Source organism: Engystomops pustulosus, chromosome 5 (genome assembly GCF_040894005.1).
Source record: "Engystomops pustulosus chromosome 5, aEngPut4.maternal, whole genome shotgun sequence".
NCBI classification, from domain to species: Eukaryota; Metazoa; Chordata; class Amphibia; order Anura; family Leptodactylidae; genus Engystomops; species Engystomops pustulosus.
In genome coordinates, this window is record NC_092415.1 from 204,801,066 (window position 1) to 204,824,147 (window position 23,082).

The 23,082-nt window shown below is 47.6% G+C and overlaps 2 protein-coding genes across 4 annotated transcripts in view; one reads left to right on the top strand and one right to left on the bottom strand.

The window, feature by feature from the left end:
- The window catches only part of ANKMY2 (ankyrin repeat and MYND domain containing 2), a 29,935-nt gene extending 23,135 nt beyond the window's left edge, over nucleotides 1-6,800 (bottom strand). The window contains exon 1 of the mRNA XM_072154399.1: nucleotides 6,615-6,800. Coding sequence (XP_072010500.1) covers nucleotides 6,615-6,678 — 64 coding nt within the window. The 5' untranslated portion in view covers nucleotides 6,679-6,800. The remainder of the gene's footprint in view (nucleotides 1-6,614) is intronic.
- Nucleotides 6,801-6,933: 133 nt separating this feature from the next.
- BZW2 (basic leucine zipper and W2 domains 2) overlaps nucleotides 6,934-23,082 on the top strand; it is a 45,921-nt gene continuing 29,772 nt past the window's right edge. The window contains exon 1 of one of the 3 annotated variants that reach the window (XM_072154400.1): nucleotides 6,934-7,089. The gene's annotated coding sequence lies outside the window, so the exon portion shown is untranslated. Of the gene's footprint in view, nucleotides 7,090-17,049; nucleotides 17,071-17,413; nucleotides 17,435-23,082 lie in introns of those variants that run through there. The other 2 variants (XM_072154401.1, XM_072154402.1) reach the window with 2 other exon arrangements.

Here is a 23,082-nt window from a genome sequence, read left to right on the forward strand (position 1 = left end):
CTCACACTGCTGTGCTCTGTACTCTCTGCAGCCAGTGTTATGTATTGTCCCTGGAGAGATGTGTAACCAGACCTCACACTGCTGTGCTCTGTGCTCTCTGCAGCCAGTGTTATGTATTGTCCCCGGAGATATGTGTAATCAGACCTCACACTGCTGTGCTCTGTGCAGCCAGTGTTATGTATTGTCCCTGGAGAGATGTGTAATCAGACCTCACACTGCTGTGCCCTGTGCTCTCTGTAGCCCGTGTACAGTATTGTCCCTGGAGAGATGTGTAATCAGACCTCACACTGCTGTGCTCTGTGCTCTCTGCAACCAGTGTTATGTATTGTCCCTGGAGAGATGTGTAATCAGACCTCACACTGCTGTGCTCTGTGCTCTCTGCAGCCAGTGTTATGTATTGTCCCTGGAGAGATGTGTAATCAGACCTCACACTGCTGTGCCCTGTGCTCTCTGCAGCCAGTGTTATGTATTGTCCCTGGAGAGATGTGTAATCAGACCTCACACTGCTGTGCTCTGTGCTCTGTGCAGCCAGTGTTATGTATTGTCCCTGGAGAGATGAGTAATCAGACCTCACACTGCTGTGCTCTGTGCTCTCTGCAGCCAGTGTCATGTATTGTCCCTGGAGAGATGTGTAATCAGACCTGACACTGCTGGGCTCTGTGCTCTCTGCAGCCAGTGTTATGTATTGTCCCTGGAGAGATGTGTAATCAGACCTCACACTGCTGTGCTCTGTGCTCTCTGCAGACAGTGTTATGTATTGTCCCTGGAGAGATGTGTAATCAGACCTCACACTGCTGTGCTCTGTGCTCTCTGCAGCCAGTGTTATGTATTGTCCCCGGAGATATGTGTAATCAGACCTCACACTGCTGTGCTCTGTGCTCTCTGCAGCCAGTGTTATGTATTGTCCCTGGAGAGATGTGTAATCAGACCTCACACTGCTGTGCTCTGTGCTCTCTGCAGCCCGTGTACAGTATTGTCCCTGGAGAGATTCGTGATCAGACCTTTGTGTATAGTGTTAGTAGCAGCAGGACTGTGTAACTTCTACAAGTGAAAGGGGTGTGTCCTCACACTGCTGTGCTCTGTGCAGTCAGTGTTAGCTATAGTCCCTGGAGAGATGTGTGATCAGACCTTTGTGTATACAGAACATATACATACAGAAGTCCTTAATAATCGGAGGGGAGGGGTTGTGATGCGGTGTAATGCACAGAGCACTGATTTTTACACCAAATTATATTCCCTACCAGACACCTTGCCCAGAGCTTTAGTTGATTTTTTAGAATCATGCTCCCTCCCGGGGTGACCCCTCAACTTAGAAGTAACATGGGATGAGATAGGAGATGCCCAATGGGAAGTCCCCGGGCCCGGATGGGCTCACATACTTGTATTATCAAGTCTTCTCTGATGTGTTGTTGCCCCGAATGACGAAGCTATTTAAAGGGGTTGTCCGACTTTTGAAAAAAAACTATATGTGGCCGGGAGCGGGCTGCCTAAAACAATAAAGCTGTACTTACCTTCCGGTGCCCTCCCGTATCCAGCGCTGCTGTCGCTCCGGTCTGGGCGCCATGTAAACAAACATGGCCGCCGGAGCAGCGCTGGACTCAGCTTCCGGCCGGACCCGACAACCTTCCGGCCCCCATACACAATGCTGTATTTCCCGACGTGTTACCCGAATATTTCCGATTTGCGCCGATTGTACCTGTATTGCCCCGGGATTTTGTCGCACGCGATCGGATTGTGGCGCATCAGCGCTGGCATGCATGCGACGGAAATCGGGGGGGGGGGGGGGGGAGGCGTGGCCGAATGAAAACCCGACGGATTCGGAAAAACCGACGCATTTAAGAAAAAAAATGTGTCGCGAAAATTACACTTACCTTAACTAGGAATAGGCCGGTGAACTTGAGTGCGTTCCGATGCTCTTCAGCGCAGCAGCGCCACCTGGTGGACGTCGGAGGACCTGCCTTAGTAAATCCCGTCCGGACCCGAATCCACCGGAGAGAACGCGCCGCTGGATCGCGAATGGACCGGGTAAGTAAATCTGCCCCAATGTGTCTGCTTCTTTATATGTTTATATTGCTTGTGTATATGCTGTTATGTGTTATCACATCGAATGGAAAACTTTCAATAAAATACAATTATATATATAAAAAATAATGCACAGAGCACAGCAGTGTGAGGAGACCGTCTGTAATGTATGTAATATTCTACCAGGGTCGTTTTGTTGATGTCCGTTGCGGCAGGATTTTCCTCCTGTGACACTTTTGCTTCCGTAGAATTTCTTGGAAGCAGTGAGATGCTGGGAGCTGCTCCTGGAGGAGTCGGAAGATCTGCGGTTGCCATGGCGTCTCGCTGAGAAGACGTGAAGGTGAAGTAGTATCTGGTAAGTGCAGCAGAGGATGACACCAGGTACCTGCAGGGGGCGCTCCGCTATCCGCAGATATCCCAACAGGAGGAGCTCAGAGCATAATCCCGGACCGGTCATAGCAGACCAACTATGGCCGGTGCGTCCCCTCCACAGCGGCGAGGCGCCCGTGCGTTCCGGACAGGTGAGGCAGGCAGTGCTATCTGTGCCTCCACCAGGATGGACAGATGAGGCAGGCAGTACTATCTGTGCCTCCACCAGGATGGACACGCGAGGCAGGCGGTACTATCTGTGCCTCCACCAGGATGGACACGTGAGGCAGGCAGTACCATCTGTGCCTCCACCAGGATGGAGAGACGAGGCAGGCAGTACCATCTGTGCCTCCACCAGGATGGACAGACGAGGCAGGCAGTACTATCTGTGCCTCCACCAGGATGGACAGATGAGGCAGGCAGTACTATCTGTGCCTCCACCACGATGGACAGACGAGGCAGGCAGTACTATCTGTGCCTCCACCACGATGGACAGACGAGGCAGGCAGTACCATCTGTGCCTCCACCAGGATGGACAGACGAGGCAGGCAGTACTATCTGTGCCTCCACCACGATGGACAGATGAGGCAGGCAGTACTATCTGTGCCTCCACCAGGATGGACAGATGAGGCAGGCAGTACTATCTGTGCCTCCACCAGGATGGACAGATGAGGCAGGCAGTACTATCTGTGCCTCCACCAGGATGGACAGATGAGGCAGGCAGTACTATCTGTGCTTCCACCAGGATGGACAGGTGAGGCAGGCAGTACTATCTGTGCCTCCACCAGGATGGACAGATGAGGCAGGCAGTACTATCTGTGCCTCCACCAGGATGGACAGATGAGGCAGGAAGTACTATCTGTGCCTCCACCAGGATGGACAGATGAGGCAGGCAGTACTATCTGTGCCTCCACCAGGATGGACAGGTGATGCAGGCAGTACTATATGTGCCTCCACCAGGATGGACAGATGAGGCAGGCAGTACTATCTGTGCCTCCACCAGGAAGGACAGGTGATGCAGGCAGTACTATCTGTGCCTCCACCAGGATGGACAGGTGATGCAGGCAGTACTATCTGTGCCTCCACCAGGATGGACAGGTGATGCAGGCAGTACTATCTGTGCCTCCACCAGGATGGACAGATGAGGCAGGCGGTACTATCTGTGTCTCCAACGGGATGGACAGATGAGGCAGGCGGTGCTATCTGTGCCTCCACCACGATGGACAGGTGAGGCAGGCAGTACTATCTGTGCCTCCACCAGGATGGACAGATGAGGCAGGCGGTACTATCTGTGCCTCCACCAGGATGGACACGCGAGGCAGGCAGTGCTATCTGTGCCTCCACCAGGATGGACAGATGAGGCAGGCAGTACTATCTGTGCCTCCACCAGGATGGACAGATGAGGCAGGCAGTACTATCTGTGCCTCCACCAGGATGGACAGATGAGGCAGGCAGTACTATCTGTGCCTCCACCAGGATGGACAGGTGAGGCAGGCAGTACTATCTGTGCCTCCACCAGGATGGACAGATGAGGCAGGCAGTACTATCTGTGCCTCCACCAGGATGGACAGGTGAGGCAGGCAGTACTATCTGTGCCTCCACCAGGATGGACAGACGAGGCAGGCAGTACTATCTGTGCCCGTTACATGTAAATACTGGACATTTTGGCGTTTATCCTGTAAATCCCGAGGAACACACGGAATCCATCCAGTGGTGAGAGATTAGGGACAAGACTCTACGCTCCGTCTTCCCAATTACTGCAGGAGCGCCCCCCCCCTCCCCCGACAATAATCTCCGCAGATTATCCCTTTAATTATGTCTAGTGCAGATTAGTGGGAGATTTCATATCCACTGCACAACGTCTCACACCCCGTCCTCAAATACACTGATAAAGTTACAATATTCAAACAATCATCTGCTACAGTGTCACCTACACATCCCCCCATAACAGTGTCACCTACACATCCCCCATAACAGTGTCATCTACACCTCCCCCATAACAGTGTCATCTACACATCCCCCATAAGTGTCACCTACACATCCCCCATAACAGTGTCACCTACACATCCCCCATAACAGTGTCACCTCCACATCCCCCATAACAGTGTCATCTACACCTCCCCCATAACAGTGTCATCTACACATCCCCCATAACAGTGTCACCTACACATCCCCCATAACAGTGTCACCTACACATCCCCCATAACAGTGTCACCTACACATCCCCCATAACAGTGTCACCTCCACATCCCCCCATAACAGTGTCACCTACACATCCCCTCATAACAGTGTCACCTACACATCCCCCATAACAGTGTCATCTACACCTCCCCCATAACAGTGTCATCTACACCTCCCCCATAACAGTGTCACCTACACATCCCCCATAACAGTGTCACCTACACATCCCCCATAACAGTGTCACCTCCACATCCCCCCATAACAGTGTCACCTACACATCCCCTCATAACAGTGTCATCTACACATCCCCCATAACAGTGTCACCTACACATCCCCCATAACAGCGTCACCTGCACATCCCCCATAACAGCGTCACCTGCACATCCCCCATAACAGCGTCACCTGCACATCCCCCATAACAGCGTCATCTGCACATCCCCCCCATAACAGTGTCACCTACACATCCCCCATAACAGTGTCACCTACACATCCCCCATAACAGTGTCACCTACACATCCCCCATAACAGTGTCACCTACACATCCCCCATAACAGTGTCATCTACACATCCCCCATAACAGTGTCATCTACACCTCCCCCATAACAGTGTCATCTACACATCCCCCATAACAGTGTCATCTACACATCCCCCATAACAGTGTCACCTACACATCCCCCCATAACAGTGTCACCTACACATCCCCCATAACAGTGTCATCTACACATCCCCCCATAACAGTGTCATCTACACATCCACCATAACAGTGTCACCTACACATCCCCCATAACAGTGTCACCTACACATCCCCCCATAACAGTGTCACCTACACATCCCCCATAACAGTGTCACCTACACACCCCCCCATAACAGTGTCACCTACACATCCCCCATAACAGTGTCACCTACACATCCCCCCATAACAGTGTCACCTACACATCCCCCCATAACAGTGTCATCTACACATCCCCCATAACAGTGTCATCTACACATCCCCCATAACAGTGTCACCTACACCTCCCCCATAACAGTGTCATCTACACATCCCCCATAACAGTGTCACCTACACATCCCCCCATAACAGTGTCACCTACACATCCCCCCATAACAGTGTCACCTACACATCCCCCCATAACAGTGTCATCTACACATCCCCCATAACAGTGTCATCTACACATCCCCCATAACAGTGTCACCTACACCTCCCCCATAACAGTGTCATCTACACATCCCCCATAACAGTGTCACCTACACATCCCCCATAACAGTGTCATCTACACCTCCCCCATAACAGTGTCATCTACACATCCCCCCATAACAGTGTCATCTACACCTCCCCCATAACAGTGTCACCTACACATCCCCCATAACAGTGTCACCTACACCTCCCCCCATAACAGTGTCACCTACACATCCCCCATAACAGTGTCACCTACACATCCCCCATAACAGTGTCACCTACACATCCCCCCATAACAGTGTCACCTACACATCCCCCCATAACAGTGTCACCTACACATCCCCCATAACAGTGTCACCTACACATCCCCCATAACAGTGTCATCTACACATCCCCCATAACAGTGTCACCTACACATCCCCCATAACAGTGTCATCTACACATCCCCCATAACAGTGTCATCTACACATCCCCCCATAACAGTGTCATCTACACCTCCCCCATAACAGTGTCACCTACACATCCCCCATAACAGTGTCACCTACACATCCCCCATAACAGTGTCACCTACACATCCCCCATAACAGTGTCACCTACACATCCCCCATAACAGTGTCACCTACACATCCCCCATAACAGTGTCACCTACACATCCCCCATAACAGTGTCATCTACACATCCCCCATAACAGTGTCACCTACACATCCCCCATAACAGTGTCATCTACACATCCCCCATAACAGTGTCATCTACACATCCCCCCATAACAGTGTCATCTACACCTCCCCCATAACAGTGTCACCTACACATCCCCCCATAACAGTGTCACTTCCCCTATATCCGTGTCGTGCTCCCGGGCTCCCACCTCCGGAGATGACGGCCAGCAGCTGCCTCTCCTCCGGGCTCTGCTCTCCCTTCCTGGGGGCCATGGTGCCGCTGGGTCTCGGTGCTCCCTGATCCGGGGGTCTCAGGCGTCAGACATGACAGTCACTGCGCCGCCATTACTAGTCCTGGCAGCGGAGCCTCCTCATGGGACGCGCCACCCTGACCTCTCACAGGGGGAGCCCGGAGCTACATACCGCTCCACACCCACCTCTCATCCTCCTATATAACGAGTCATCATATAGATATCTGTCATAATGTCGTGTGTATAATGTACAGGTTGATAGGAAACAATCACAGTGATGTGCGTGATGCTGCTCTCCCCCTCCTGTGCAGCACTTGGTACGGCCCGCAGGTCTGAGCCGCCGCCGCCGCTGCCCGGAGATCTCAGTCTCTGCCCTTCAAGCGGTGTCCGAGGGTCTGGCGGAGAGTGCCCGGGGGCAGCACAGAGCGCAGAGGTGAGAGCACAGAGCACAGCAGGGGAGGCGGGCACCACCAAGGGTTAATGCATCAGGGGGCGGGGCACCTGCAGAGAGGCTATCCCAAATACACAGGTGCTGTCCCGCATACACAGGTGCTGTCCCTGCATACACAGGTGCTATCCCGCATACACAGGTGCTGTCCCGCATACACAGGTGCTGTCCCGCATACACAGGTGCTATCCCGCATACACAGGTGCTATCCCGCATACACAGGTGCTATCCCGCATACACAGGTGCTGTCCCGCATACACAGGTGCTGTCCCTGCATACACAGGTGCTGTCCCGCATACACAGGTGCTGTCCCGCATACACAGGTGCTATCCCGCATACACAGGTGCTATCCCGCATACACAGGTGCTGTCCCGCATACACAGGTGCTGTCCCGCATACACAGGTGCTATCCCGCATACACAGGTGCTATCCCGCATACACAGGTGCTGTCCCTGCATACACAGGTGCTGTCCCGCATACACAGGTGCTGTCCCTGCATACACAGGTGCTGTCCCTGCATACACAGGGGCTGTCCCGCATACACAGGTGCTGTCCCGCATACACAGGTGCTGTCCCTGCATACACAGGTGCTGTCCCGCATACACAGGTGCTGTCCCGCATACACAGGTGCTGTCCCTGCATACACAGGTGCTGTCCCGCATACACAGGTGCTGTCCCTGCATACACAGGTGCTGTCCCGCATACACAGGTGCTGTCCCTGCATACACAGGTGCTGTCCCTGCATACACAGGTGCTGTCCCTGCATACACAGGGGCTGTCCCGCATACACAGGTGCTGTCCCGCATACACAGGTGCTATCCCGCATACACAGGTGCTATCCCGCATACACAGGTGCTGTCCCTGCATACACAGGTGCTGTCCCTGCATACACAGGTGCTGTCCCTGCATACACAGGTGCTGTCCCGCATACACAGGTGCTGTCCCGCATACACAGGTGCTGTCCCCGCATACACAGGTGCTGTCCCCTCATACACAGGTGCTGTCCCCTCATACACAGGTGCTGTCCCCTCATACACAGGTGCTGTCCCCGCATACACAGGGGCTGTCCCTGCATACACAGGTGCTGTCCCTGCATACACAGGTGCTGTCCCCGCATACACAGGTGCTATTACACAGGTGCTATCCCGCATACACAGGTGCTATCCCGCATACACAGGTGCTGTCCCTGCATACACAGGTGCTGTCCCCGCATACACAGGTGCTGTCCCCTCATACACAGGTGCTGTCCCCTCATACACAGGTGCTGTCCCCGCATACACAGGTGCTGTCCCTGCATACACAGGTGCTGTCCCTGCATACACAGGTGCTGTCCCTGCATACACAGGGGCTGTCCCGCATACACAGGTGCTGTCCCGCATACACAGGTGCTATCCCGCATACACAGGTGCTATCCCGCATACACAGGTGCTGTCCCGCATACACAGGTGCTGTCCCTGCATACACAGGTGCTGTCCCGCATACACAGGTGCTGTCCCTGCATACACAGGTGCTGTCCCTGCATACACAGGTGCTGTCCCTGCATACACAGGGGCTGTCCCGCATACACAGGTGCTGTCCCGCATACACAGGTGCTATCCCGCATAAACAGGTGCTATCCCGCATACACAGGTGCTGTCCCTGCATACACAGGTGCTGTCCCTGCATACACAGGTGCTGTCCCTGCATACACAGGTGCTGTCCCGCATACACAGGTGCTGTCCCCGCATACACAGGTGCTGTCCCCGCATACACAGGTGCTGTCCCCTCATACACAGGTGCTGTCCCCTCATACACAGGTGCTGTCCCCTCATACACAGGGGCTGTCCCTGCATACACAGGGGCTGTCCCTGCATACACAGGTGCTGTCCCCTCATACACAGGGGCTGTCCCTGCATACACAGGTGCTGTCCCTGCATACACAGGTGCTGTCCCCGCATACACAGGTGCTATTACACAGGTGCTATCCCGCATACACAGGTGCTATCCCGCATACACAGGTGCTGTCCCTGCATACACAGGTGCTGTCCCCGCATACACAGGTGCTGTCCCCTCATACACAGGTGCTGTCCCTGCATACACAGGTGCTGTCCCGCATACACAGGTGCTGTCCCCTCATACACAGGTGCTGTCCCGCATACACAGGTGCTATCCCGCATACACAGGTGCTATCCCGCATACACAGGTGCTGTCCCCTCATACACAGGTGCTGTCCCCTCATACACAGGTGCTGTCCCCTCATACACAGGTGCTGTCCCCGCATACACAGGTGCTGTCCCTGCATACACGGGTGCTGTCCCTGCATACACGGGTGCTGTCCCTGCATACACGGGTGCTGTCCCCGCATACACAGGTGCTGTCCCCTCATACACAGGTGCTGTCCCCGCATACACAGGTGCTGTCCCCTCATACACAGGTGCTGTCCCCTCATACACAGGTGCTGTCCCCGCATACACAGGTGCTGTCCCCTCATACACAGGTGCTGTCCCCTCATACACAGGTGCTGTCCCCGCGCACACAGGTGCTGTCCCCGCGCACACAGGTGCTGTCCCGCGCACACACAGGGGCTGTCCCGCGCACACACAGGGGCTGTCCCGCGCACACACAGGGGCTGTCCCGCGCACACACAGGGGCTGTCCCGTATACACAGTTATAAAATATATATGTTGAATTTATTTTTTTTTTCCAAATTTTGGAAACCCCCTATACACCATGTCGTTACTATATAAAGCTGTGATATTCTCTGTACCTGTCGTCACCACTAGAGGGAGCTCGTACATAAGATATTTATATAGGGCAGTGGTGGTGAACTTATGGCACAGGCAGAAGGGGAGACACCCAGAGCCGTCTCTGTGGGCACCCAGTCCGTCACCACAGCACAGTTTTTCTCCTGCAGTCCTGGGTGGCCCGGGATATGCTGCGTTCAGTGCTACTTTATGGGACTGCAGGAGGAGCGCGGAGGTGTGGACAGGGCTGGATTATCAGTGGAGCTCATGTCCCGCAGTTCTTCATATTTAAGAGAGGGAAACTGATTATCCAAATGTCTCCTCCTACTTACAACTGTATTGGTGTCTTCGAGACGCCAATACGATGTGTTGCTCATTACATTGCTGTGTCAGCACTTTGTGATAAATGAGTGTTTGTTTTTTTTGCTGTTCTTTTGTATAGAAGATCCATAGTGCCCCGAGCACCAGGGACCGGCCGCCATCTGCCGGGGTTTCCATCTTTTGCAGGTTCTGTGATGACATCATATAAGTACTGTGGACACTGAGCCTGGGGAATCCTGCTCTACATAGCGCTGGTTTTGGGGGGGGCCTAGTTTTCAGGGCAACGCTGGGGTGTTGGGTTGTGAACCCTAAACATTCGAAGTAGAGATGTGACTGCAGGGGGCAGAAGAGCCTCGTGCCCAGGCATCCCCCCTTGTCATGGTGGCAGGTGATGTGGTGCCCAGGAAACTGACCCATAACCCGGTACTGACACTGGTACCTGTTCTAGGGGACAGTATTATAGTGGTTATATTCCTGTACATAGGAGGCAGTATTATAGTAGTTATATTCTTGTACATAGGGAGCAGTATTATAGTAGTTATATTCTTGTACATAGGGGGCAGTATTATAGTAGTTATATTCTTGTACATAGGGGCAGTATTATAGTAGTTATATTCCTGTACATAGGGGGCAGTATTATAGTAGTTATATTCTTGTACATAGGGGGCAGTATTATAGTAGTTATATTCCTGTACATAGGGGGCAGTATTATAGTAGTTATATTCTTGTACATAGGGGGCAGTATTATAGTAGTTATATTCCTGTACATAGGGGGCAGTATTATAGTAGTTATATTCCTGTACATAGGAGGCAGTATTATAGTAGTTATATTCTTGTACATAGGGGGCAGTATTATAGTAGTTATATTCCTGTACATAGGAGGCAGTATTATAGTAGTTATATTCTTGTACATAGGGGCAGTATTATAGTAGTTATATTCCTGTACATAGGGGGCAGTATTATAGTAGTTATATTCTTGTACATAGGGGGCAGTATTATAGTAGTTATATTCCTGTACATAGGGGGCAGTATTATAGTAGTTATATTCTTGTACATAGGGGGCAGTATTATAGTAGTTATATTCCTGTACATAGGGGGCAGTATTATAGTAGTTATATTCCTGTACATAGGGGGCAGTATTATAGTAGTTATATTCTTGTATATAGGGGCAGTATTATAGTAGTTATATTCTTGTACATAGGGGGCAGTATTATAGTAGTTATATTCTTGTACATAGGGGGCAGTATTATAGTAGTTATATTCTTGTACATAGGGGGCAGTATTATAGTAGTTATATTCCTGTACATAGGGGGCAGTATTATAGTAGTTATATTCTTGTACATAGGGGGCAGTATTATAGTAGTTATATTCCTGTACATAGGGGGCAGTATTATAGTAGTTATATTCTTGTACATAGGGGGCAGTATTATAGTAGTTATATTCCTGTACATAGGGGGCAGTATTATAGTAGTTATATTCCTGTACATAGGGGGCAGTATTATAGTAGTTATATTCTTGTACATAGGGGCAGTATTATAGTAGTTATATTCCTGTACATAGGGGGCAGTATTATAGTAGTTATATTCCTGTACATAGGGGGCAGTATTATAGTAGTTATATTCTTGTACATAGGGGGCAGTATTATAGTAGTTATATTCCTGTACATAGGGGGCAGTATTATAGTAGTTATATTCTTGTACATAGGGGCAGTATTATAGTAGTTATATTCCTGTACACAGGGGGCAGTATTATAGTAGTTATATTCTTGTACATAGGGGGCAGTATTATAGTAGTTATATTCCTGTACATAGGGGGCAGTATTATAGTAGTTATATTCCTGTACATAGGGGGCAGTATTATAGTAGTTATATTCCTGTACATAGGGGGCAGTATTATAGTAGTTATATTCTTGTACATAGGGGCAGTATTATAGTAGTTATATTCCTGTACATAGGGGGCAGTATTATAGTAGTTATATTCCTGTACATAGGGGGCAGTATTATAGTAGTTATATTCCTGTACATAGGGGGCAGTATTATAGTAGTTATATTCCTGTACATAGGGGGCAGTATTATAGTAGTTATATTCTTTTACATAGAGGGTAGTATTATAATAGTTATATTCTTGTACATAGGGGGCAGTATTATAGTAGTTATATTCTTGTACATAGGGGGCAGTATTATAGTAGTTATATTCTTGTCTATAGAGGGCAGTATTATAGTAGTTATATTCCTGTACATAGGGGGCAGTATTATAGTAGTTATATTCCTGTACATAGGGGGCAGTATTATAGCAGTTATATTCTTGTACATAGGGAGCAGTATTATAGTAGTTATATTCTTTTACATAGAGGGTAGTATTATAATAGTTATATTCTTGTACATAGGGGGCAGTATTATAGTAGTTATATTCTTGTACATAGGGGGCAGTATTATAGTAGTTATATTCTTGTCTATAGAGGGCAGTATTATAGTAGTTATATTCCTGTACATAGGGGGCAGTATTATAGTAGTTATATTCCTGTACATAGGGGGCAGTATTATAGTAGATATATTCCTGTACAGAGGGAGCAGTATTATAGTAGTTATATCCCTGTACATAGGGGGCAGTATTATAGCAGTTATATTCTTGTACATAGGGGGCAGTATTATAGTAGTTATATTCCTGTACAGAGGGAGCAGTATTATAGTAGTTATATCCCTGTACATACGGGGCAGTATTATAGCAGTTATATTCTTGTACATAGGGGGCAGTATTATAGTAGTTAAATTCTTGTACGTAGGGGGCAGTATTGTAGTAGTTATATTCTTGTACATAGGGGGCAGTATTATAGTAGTTATATTCTTGTACATAGGGGGCAGTATTATAGTAGTTATATTCTTGTACATAGGGGGTCAGTATTATAGTAGTTATATTCTTGTACATAGGGGGCAGTATTATAGTAGTTATATTCTTGTACATAGGGGGTCAGTATTATAGCAGTTATATTTCTGTACATATGGGGCAGTATTATAGTAATTATATTCTTGTACATAGGGAGCAGTATTATAGTAGTTATATTCTTGTACATAGGGGGCAGTATTATAGTAGTTATATTCCTGTACATAGGGGGCAGCATTATAGTAGTTATATTCTTGTACATAGAGGGCAGTATTATAGTAGTTATATTCTTGTACATAGGGGGCAGTATTATAGTAGTTATATTCTTGTACATAGGGGGCAGTATTCTAGTAGTTATATTCTGTTACATAGGGGGCAGTATTATAGTAGTTATATTCTTGTACATAGGGGGCAGTATTATAGTAGTTATATACTTGTACATAGGGGGCAGTATTATAGTAGTTATATTCTTGTACATAGGGGGCAGTATTATAGTAGTTATATACTTGTACATAGGGGGCAGTATTATAGTAGTTATATTCTTGTACATAGGGGGCAGTATTATAGTAGTTATATTCTTGTACATAGGGGGCAGTATTATAGTAGTTATATTCTTGTACAAAGGGGGCAGTATTATAGTAGTTATATTCTTGTACATAGGGGGCAGGATTATAGTAGTTATATTCTTGTACATAGGCGGCAGTATTATAGTAGTTATATTCCTGTACATAGGGGGCAGTATTATAGTAGTTATATTCTTGTACATAGGGGGCAGTATTATAGTAGTTATATTCTTGAACATAGGGGGTAGTATTATAGTAGTTATATTCCTGTACATAGGGGGCAGTATTATAGTAGTTATATTCTTGTACATAGGGGGCAGTATTATAGTAGTTATATTCCTGTACATAGGGGGCAGTAATATAGTAGTTATATTCTTGTACATAGGGGGCAGTATTATAGTAGTTATATTCTTGTACATAGGGGGCAGTATTATAGTAGTTATATTCCTGTACATAGGGGGCAGTAATATAGTAGTTATATTCTTGTACATAGGGGGCAGTATTATAGTAGTTATATTCTTGTACATAGGGGCAGTATTATAGTAGTTATATTCCTGTACATAGGGGGCAGTATTATAGTAGTTATATTCTTGTACATAGGGGGCAGTATTATAGTAGTTATATTCCTGTACATAGGGGGCAGTATTATAGTAGTTATATTCTTGTACATAGGGGGCAGTATTATAGTAGTTATATTCTTGTACATAGGGGGCAGTATTATAGTAGTTATATTCCTGTACATAGGGGGCAGTATTATAGTAGTTATATTCTTGTACATAGGGGGCAGTATTATAGTAGTTATATTCTTGTACATAGGGGGCAGTATTATAGTAGTTATATTCTTGTACACAGGGGGCAGTATTATAGTAGTTATATTCCTGTACATAGGGGGCAGTATTATAGTAGTTATATTCTTGTACATAGGAGCCAGTATTATAGTAGTTATATTCCTGTACATAGGGGGCAGTATTATAGTAGTTATATTCTTGTACATAGGGGGCAGTATTATAGTAGTTATATTCTTGTACATAGGGGGCAGTATTATAGTAGTTATATTCCTGTACATAGGGGGCAGTATTATAGTAGTTATATTCTTGTACATAGGGGGCAGTATTATAGTAGTTATATTCCTGTACATAGGGGGCAGTATTATAGTAGTTATATTCTTGTACATAGGGGGCAGTATTATAGTAGTTATATTCTTGTACATAGGGGGCAGTATTATAGTAGTTATATTCCTGTACATAGGGGGCAGTATTATAGTAGTTATATTCTTGTACATAGGGGGCAGTATTATAGTAGTTATATTCTTGTACATAGGGGGCAGTATTATAGTAGTTATATTCCTGTACATAGGGGGCAGTAATATAGTAGTTATATTCTTGTACATAGGGGGCAGTATTATAGTAGTTATATTCTTGTACATAGGGGCAGTATTATAGTAGTTATATTCCTGTACATAGGGGGCAGTATTATAGTAGTTATATTCTTATATATAGGGGGCAGTATTATAGTAGTTATATTCCTGTACATAGGGGGCAGTATTATAGTAGTTATATTCCTGTACATAGGGGGCAGTATTATAGTAGTTATATTCTTGTACATAGGGGGCAGTATTATAGTAGTTATATTCTTGTACATAGGGGGCAGTATTATAGTAGTTATATTCCTGTACATAGGGGGCAGTATTATAGTAGTTATATTCTTGTACATAGGGGGCAGTATTATAGTAGTTATATTCTTGTACATAGGGGGCAGTATTATAGTAGTTATATTCCTGTACATAGGGGGCAGTATTATAGTAGTTATATTCTTGTACATAGGGGGCAGTATTATAGTAGTTATATTCTTGTACATAGGGGGCAGTATTATAGTAGTTATATTCTTGTACACAGGGGGCAGTATTATAGTAGTTATATTCCTGTACATAGGGGGCAGTATTATAGTAGTTATATTCTTGTACATAGGAGCCAGTATTATAGTAGTTATATTCCTGTACATAGGGGGCAGTATTATAGTAGTTATATTCTTGTACATAGGGGGCAGTATTATAGTAGTTATATTCTTGTACATAGGGGGCAGTATTATAGTAGTTATATTCCTGTACATAGGGGGCAGTATTATAGTAGTTATATTCTTGTACATAGGGGGCAGTATTATAGTAGTTATATTCTTGTACATAGGGGGCAGTATTATAGTAGTTATATTCCTGTACATAGGGGGCAGTAATATAGTAGTTATATTCTTGTACATAGGGGGCAGTATTATAGTAGTTATATTCTTGTACATAGGGGCAGTATTATAGTAGTTATATTCCTGTACATAGGGGGCAGTATTATAGTAGTTATATTCTTATATATAGGGGGCAGTATTATAGTAGTTATATTCCTGTACATAGGGGGCAGTATTATAGTAGTTATATTCCTGTACATAGGGGGCAGTATTATAGTAGTTATATTCTTGTACATAGGGGGCAGTATTATAGTAGTTATATTCTTGTACATAGGGGGCAGTATTATAGTAGTTATATTCCTGTACATAGGGGGCAGTATTATAGTAGTTATATTCTTGTACATAGGGGGCAGTATTATAGTAGTTATATTCTTGTACATAGGGGGCAGTATTATAGTAGTTATATTCCTGTACATAGGGGGCAGTATTATAGTAGTTATATTCTTGTACATAGGGGGCAGTATTATAGTAGTTATATTCTTGTACATAGGGGGCAGTATTATAGTAGTTATATTCTTGTACACAGGGGGCAGTATTATAGTAGTTATATTCCTGTACATAGGGGGCAGTATTATAGTAGTTATATTCTTGTACATAGGAGCCAGTATTATAGTAGTTATATTCCTGTACATAGGGGGCAGTATTATAGTAGTTATATTCTTGTACATAGGGGGCAGTATTATAGTAGTTATATTCTTGTACATAGGGGGCAGTATTATAGTAGTTATATTCCTGTACATAGGGGGCAGTATTATAGTAGTTATATTCTTGTACATAGGGGGCAGTATTATAGTAGTTATATTCCTGTACATAGGGGGCAGTATTATAGTAGTTATATTCTTGTACATAGGGGGCAGTATTATAGTAGTTATATTCTTGTACATAGGGGGCAGTATTATAGTAGTTATATTCCTGTACATAGGGGGCAGTATTATTGTATCGTCTAGGAGTAGGTTACTATTACTATCTTTCTGCTCTCCTGCTCTTTCTCTCTATATATTTGATTCTTTTGATATTTCAGCTTCTTTGGTCTCCAATGTCTAATTATATTAAAATAAAAAGTGATATATTTTATTTTCAGCCATTTCCCAGAAATACTTGTGTGTGGGCAGAGATTGTTCTGTGTCGCAGCGTGCGGCGGTGTTTCGCTCTTTGTTGGCGGAGCACATGACCTCCTCTCCCGCCGTGTGACTCTCCTCCTGAATCCGGATATAATTGTGTCGCAGCGGAGTTGATGTTGTCAGGAGGTAAATTAGCAGAAAGGCAGAAAATTCTCCTGTAATTTTGGGATTGCTGCTCAAGGAGAGACTATTGACACGTGGACTAATCGCAGTCCTCACTGGGACCAGTAAATGATGTGGGGGGGGGGGGGATGGGAATATCTGAGACTCCTTCCCTGGAGCTATTACAGGCCTCAGGTATCTCTTACCCAGTGCCGGGGTCTACAGCTGGTCCAGAACTACAACTCCTACCGGGCATGGTATGCTGCTGATTTGCAGTAGCAGTAGAGCCACCAGGGGGAGACCACGGTCATAACGGATCATGGCGGAGGGAGAAGACCCGTGGTGAGGTCACAGGAAGCGAGAAGGCACATAGTACAATAACTACAAAGTGAGTAGGAGCGCAGTGCGATGGCATAGAAGTGAGTAGGAGCGCAGTGCGATGGCATAGAAGTGAGTAGGAGCGCAGTGCGATGGCATAGAAGTGAGTAGGAGCGCAGTGCGATGGCATAGAAGTGAGTAGGAGCGCAGTGCGATGGCATAGAAGTGAGTAGGAGCGCAGTGCGATGGCATAGAAGTGAGTAGGAGCGCAGTGCGATGGCATAGAAGTGAGTAGGAGCGCAGTGCGATGGCATAGAAGTGAGTAGGAGCGCAGTGCGATGGCATAGAAGTGAGTAGGAGCGCAGTGCGATGGCATAGAAGTGAGTAGGAGCGCAGTGCGATGGCATAGAAGTGAGTAGGAGCGCAGTGCGATGGCATAGAAGTGAGTAGGAGCGCAGTGCGATGGCATAGAAGTGAGTAGGAGCGCAGTGCGATGGCATAGAAGTGAGTAGGAGCGCAGTGCGATGGCATAGAAGTGAGTAGGAGCGCAGTGCGATGGCATAGAAGTGAGTAGGAGCGCAGTGCGATGGCATAGAAGTGAGTAGGAGCGCAGTGCGATGGCATAGAAGTGAGTAGGAGCGCAGTGCGATGGCATAGAAGTGAGTAGGAGCGCAGTGCGATGGCATAGAAGTGAGTAGGAGCGCAGTGCGATGGCATAGAAGTGAGTAGGAGCGCAGTGCGATGGCATAGAAGTGAGTAGGAGCGCAGTGCGATGGCATAGAAGTGAGTAGGAGCGCAGTGCGATGGCATAGAAGTGAGTAGGAGCGCAGTGCGATGGCATAGAAGTGAGTAGGAGCGCAGTGCGATGGCATAGAAGTGAGTAGGAGCGCAGTGCGATGGCATAGAAGTGAGTAGGAGCGCAGTGCGATGGCATAGAAGTGAGTAGGAGCGCAGTGCGATGGCATAGAAGTGAGTAGGAGCGCAGTGCGATGGCATAGAAGTGAGTAGGAGCGCAGTGCGATGGCATAGAAGTGAGTAGGAGCGCAGTGCGATGGCATAGAAGTGAGTAGGAGCGCAGTGCGATGGCATAGAAGTGAGTAGGAGCGCAGTGCGATGGCATAGAAGTGAGTAGGAGCGCAGTGCGATGGCATAGAAGTGAGTAGGAGCGCAGTGCGATGGCATAGAAGTGAGTAGGAGCGCAGTGCGATGGCATAGAAGTGAGTAGGAGCGCAGTGCGATGGCATAGAAGTGAGTAGGAGCGCAGTGCGATCGCATAGAAGTGAGTAGGAGCGCAGTGCGATGGCATAGAAGTGAGTAGGAGCGCAGTGCGATCGCATAGAAGTGAGTAGGAGCGCAGTGCGATGGCATAGAAGTGAGTAGGAGCGCAGTGCGATCGCATAGAAGTGAGTAGGAGCGCAGTGCGATCGCATAGAAGTGAGTAGGAGCGCAGTGCGATCGCATAGAAGTGAGTAGGAGCGCAGTGCGATCGCATAGAAGTGAGTAGGAGCGCAGTGCGATCGCATAGAAGTGAGTAGGAGCCTAGTGCGATCGCATAGAAGTGAGTAGGAGCCTAGTGCGATCGCATAGAAGTGAGTAGGAGCCTAGTGCGATCGCATAGAAGTGAGTAGGAGCGCAGTGCGATCGCATAGAAGTGAGTAGGAGCGCAGTGCGATGGCATAGAAGTGAGTAGGAGCCTAGTGCGATGGCATAGAAGTGAGTAGGAGCGCAGTGCGATGGCATAGAAGTGAGTAGGAGCGCAGTGCGATGGCATAGAAGTGAGTAGGAGCGCAGTGCGATGGCATAGAAGTGAGTAGGAGCGCAGTGCGATGGCATAGAAGTGAGTAGGAGCGCAGTGCGATGGCATAGAAGTGAGTAGGAGCGCAGTGCGATGGCATAGAAGTGAGTAGGAGCGCAGTGCGATGGCATAGAAGTGAGTAGGAGCGCAGTGCGATGGCATAGAAGTGAGTAGGAGCGCAGTGCGATGGCATAGAAGTGAGTAGGAGCGCAGTGCGATGGCATAGAAGTGAGTAGGAGCGCAGTGCGATGGCATAGAAGTGAGTAGGAGCGCAGTGCGATGGCATAGAAGTGAGTAGGAGCGCAGTGCGATCGCATAGAAGTGAGTAGGAGCACAGTGCGATCGCATAGAAGTGAGTAGGAGCGCAGTGCGATCGCATAGAAGTGAGTAGGAGCGCAGTGCGATGGCATAGAAGTGAGTAGGAGCGCAGTGCGATGGCATAGAAGTGAGTAGGAGCGCAGTGCGATGGCATAGAAGTGAGTAGGAGCGCAGTGCGATGGCATAGAAGTGAGTAGGAGCGCAGTGCGATGGCATAGAAGTGAGTAGGAGCGCAGTGCGATGGCATAGAAGTGAGTAGGAGCGCAGTGCGATGGCATAGAAGTGAGTAGGAGCGCAGTGCGATCGCATAGAAGTGAGTAGGAGCGCAGTGCGATCGCATAGAAGTGAGTAGGAGCGCAGTGCGATCGCATAGAAGTGAGTAGGAGCGCAGTGCGATCGCATAGAAGTGAGTAGGAGCGCAGTGCGATCGCATAGAAGTGAGTAGGAGCCAGCTTTGGATGTGACCGGAGCATAGGATGTGACAATACATTGCAGTCTTACTGTGTAGTCAATGGAGACAGGATGGAGAATTGAATAGATTTTGACAGGAACGTTCAGCACCCCCCTAATACCTGGGGCTCCCGGAATAAAGGGACGCTATTTTAAAAGAAATCCTTTATGCGGTGAAATCTTTTTTTTTTTCCGCCATCTGTTTCCATCAGACGGAGAGATTTCTCTTGATTTGGATGAAACATTGATTTTCTTTTGATGTTAGGAAAACGTATCGCGAGCGCCGCGTGTGTCGCTGAATGACGGCGAGTGTCACAGACGCAATTTGGCACAAACATTGGGGATTATTTTGTGAGCTTTGGAGATAACGGCTTCTGGTGGCCGGGTGTAAAGTTACTGGATTCCGCTTTTCCTCTTATAATCTGTGCACTGGATTTTAACTAGAGCGGATCAGAACTTCCCATTCTGGTTCGGGGTTCAGGTGTGCCATGGGTTTCCTCTTGGCCAATCACAGGCATGGCTGGTAGCTAGGGGAGTAAATCTGGAAGTATGTCCCGGTCCGGTGGGTGCACCCGAATGGGAAGCTCGGATTTGCTCCTCTCTACTCGTGACCTTTTTATGGATTGACCCTTGGTTATCTCTGGTACTTGTAGTTCTACACCTGATCCTGACCCTATTTCTTGCCTATGTCTTTGCATTGACCCTTGGATAGTGTGGCTGGTATTTGTAGTGCTTCTCTTCTATTGGTTACACCTCTGCCTTGACCCTTGTATATGGTCCTTGTAGTCCTACCTGATGTTATTGCTTGACCCAGTATCAGAGTCAATGCAGAGACATAGGGGCTCATTTACTAAGCATCCGCCGGACGCATTTGCGTTGGGTTTCCCGACGACTTCCGTTTTGCGCTGCATTTAACAGGGGTTTTTGGCGCACGCAATTTTGGCGCCGGCTTGCACGCGACAGAAATCGGGAGGCGGGTTGTTAGTTCTACAGAACCAGAGATACAGTCAGTGAAGGCATAATAGGAAACACAAGCTGCAGCATGTATCTAGCTGCTATAGAACCGAAGATGAGGGTGTCAAAGTGACCCTCCCCCTACAGCCTCTACACTTGACTTATCTCGGGTAAAACCTGACTCTTCTCAGCTCTTTGTCGCATGACTTTGGAGGAGATTTTCTTTTTAAATGGGACAACAGGTGAGATTTCACATAAGAGGGAATTTTTAGAAAGGACATGTCATCCCCTAATAATAATAATAATAATTGTTTATTAATACAGCGCACACAGATGACGCAGCGCTGCACAGAGCTTGCCAAATCAGTCCCTGACCCCCAATGGGGCTCACAATCTGTAATCGAGCTACCAGTATGTTTTGGAGTGTAGGAGGAAACCGGAGGACCCGGAGGAAACCCACACAAACACGGAGAGAACATACAAACTCTTTGCAGATGTTGACCTGGATGGGACTTGAACCCAGGTCCCTAGCGCTGCAAGGCTGTAATGCTAACCACTGAGCCACCGTGCTGCCCCAACTCCTGAGGGGGCAGGGCGTTTAGTGGGGTAAAACCTGGTGATAGAATCCCGTTTTTGGTAAAGAGGGTTATTCGTGGGAGTCTCAGCTCATTTCATATCTGATACTTCGATACTTTTTTGTAACATTGTAACCGGTCTTCTATCCTGTCACCAGGGAGATGTGTAAGTGTCACATTATTGTCCAGCATACTGCCAGGGTAATACCAGGGTAATGCTGCACTAATGATGCTCAAATAATACTAATATAATGCCAAAATAATACCGCCATATGGTGCCCAATGTGTCTCGCATAGTACATCTATATAGGCACAGATTCTATACTGTGTGTGTATAGCACTAGTACAAATAATATTAATACCAACCAAATGAACACCAGTATACGCACATACGATGGGGAGGAGATTTAGTCAGCACCAATTCTACAAGGTTCTTAAAAAGATGAAAGATTCCTGTAATTACATCAGAGGTAGAGCCTCAACTCTGGGTTCTATGTTGTCACCTTACAGGCCTTTTTAAGTAACTTTTTAAGCACAATTGTAGATGCCACTATAGAGGCCCAAATAGTATAAATATATGGCAGAATTATACCGCCATATGGTGCTAATGTCATACTGGCACACACCAGCCATGACATCCCATTGTTATGCGCAGTGTCCACATAATAATACTACTAATATTCCCACATAATACCGCCATATACTGCTAAGACGTAATAGAGCTCCCATCCTTGGTGAATGTATTTTTTGTGGATACCCCCTCGCTTCCCCGCTCAGGTCCCTGGAGTTCACCTTCTTCCTGGTGCATGTAAGTGCATTGTCCGTGTATAATGCGCTGTGCGGGGAGTCACTAAGAACGTGCACCCGATATCCTGCATGTGTCACTTCCCTGCTCAGGTCCCCGGAGTTCACCTTCCTCTTCCTGGTGCATGTAAGTGCATTGTCCGTGTATAATGTGCTGTGCGGGGAGTCACTAAGATCGTGCACCCGATATCCTGCATGTGTCGCTCCCCTGCTCAGGTCCCTGGAGTTCACCTTCTTCTTCCCGGTGCATGTAAGTGCATTGTCCGTGTATAATGCGCTGTGAGGGGAGTCACTAAGATCCTGTGCCCCCGATATCCTGCATGTGTCACTTCCCCGCTCAGGTCCCTGGAGTTCACCTTCTTCTTCCTGGTGCATGTAAGTGCATTGTCCGTGTATAATGCGCTGTGCAGGGAGTCACTAAGATCCTGCGCCCGATATCCTGCATGTGTCACTTCCCCGCTCAGGTCCCTGGAGTTCACCTTCTTCTTCCTGGTGCATGTAAGTGCATTGTCCGTATATAATGTGCTGTGCGGGGAGTCACTAAGATCGTGCACCCGATATCCTGCATGTGTCGCTCCCCTGCTCAGGTCCCTGGAGTTCACCTTCTTCTTCCTGGTGCATGTAAGTGCATTGTCCGTGTATAATGCGCTGTGCAGGGAGTCACTAAGATCCTGCGCCCGATATCCTGCATGTGTCACTTCCCCGCTCAGGTCCCCAGAGTTCACCTTCTTCTTCCTGGTGCATGTAAGTGCATTGTCCGTGTATAATGCGCTGTGCGGGGAGTCACTAAGATCGTGCCCCCGATATCCTGCATGTGTCACT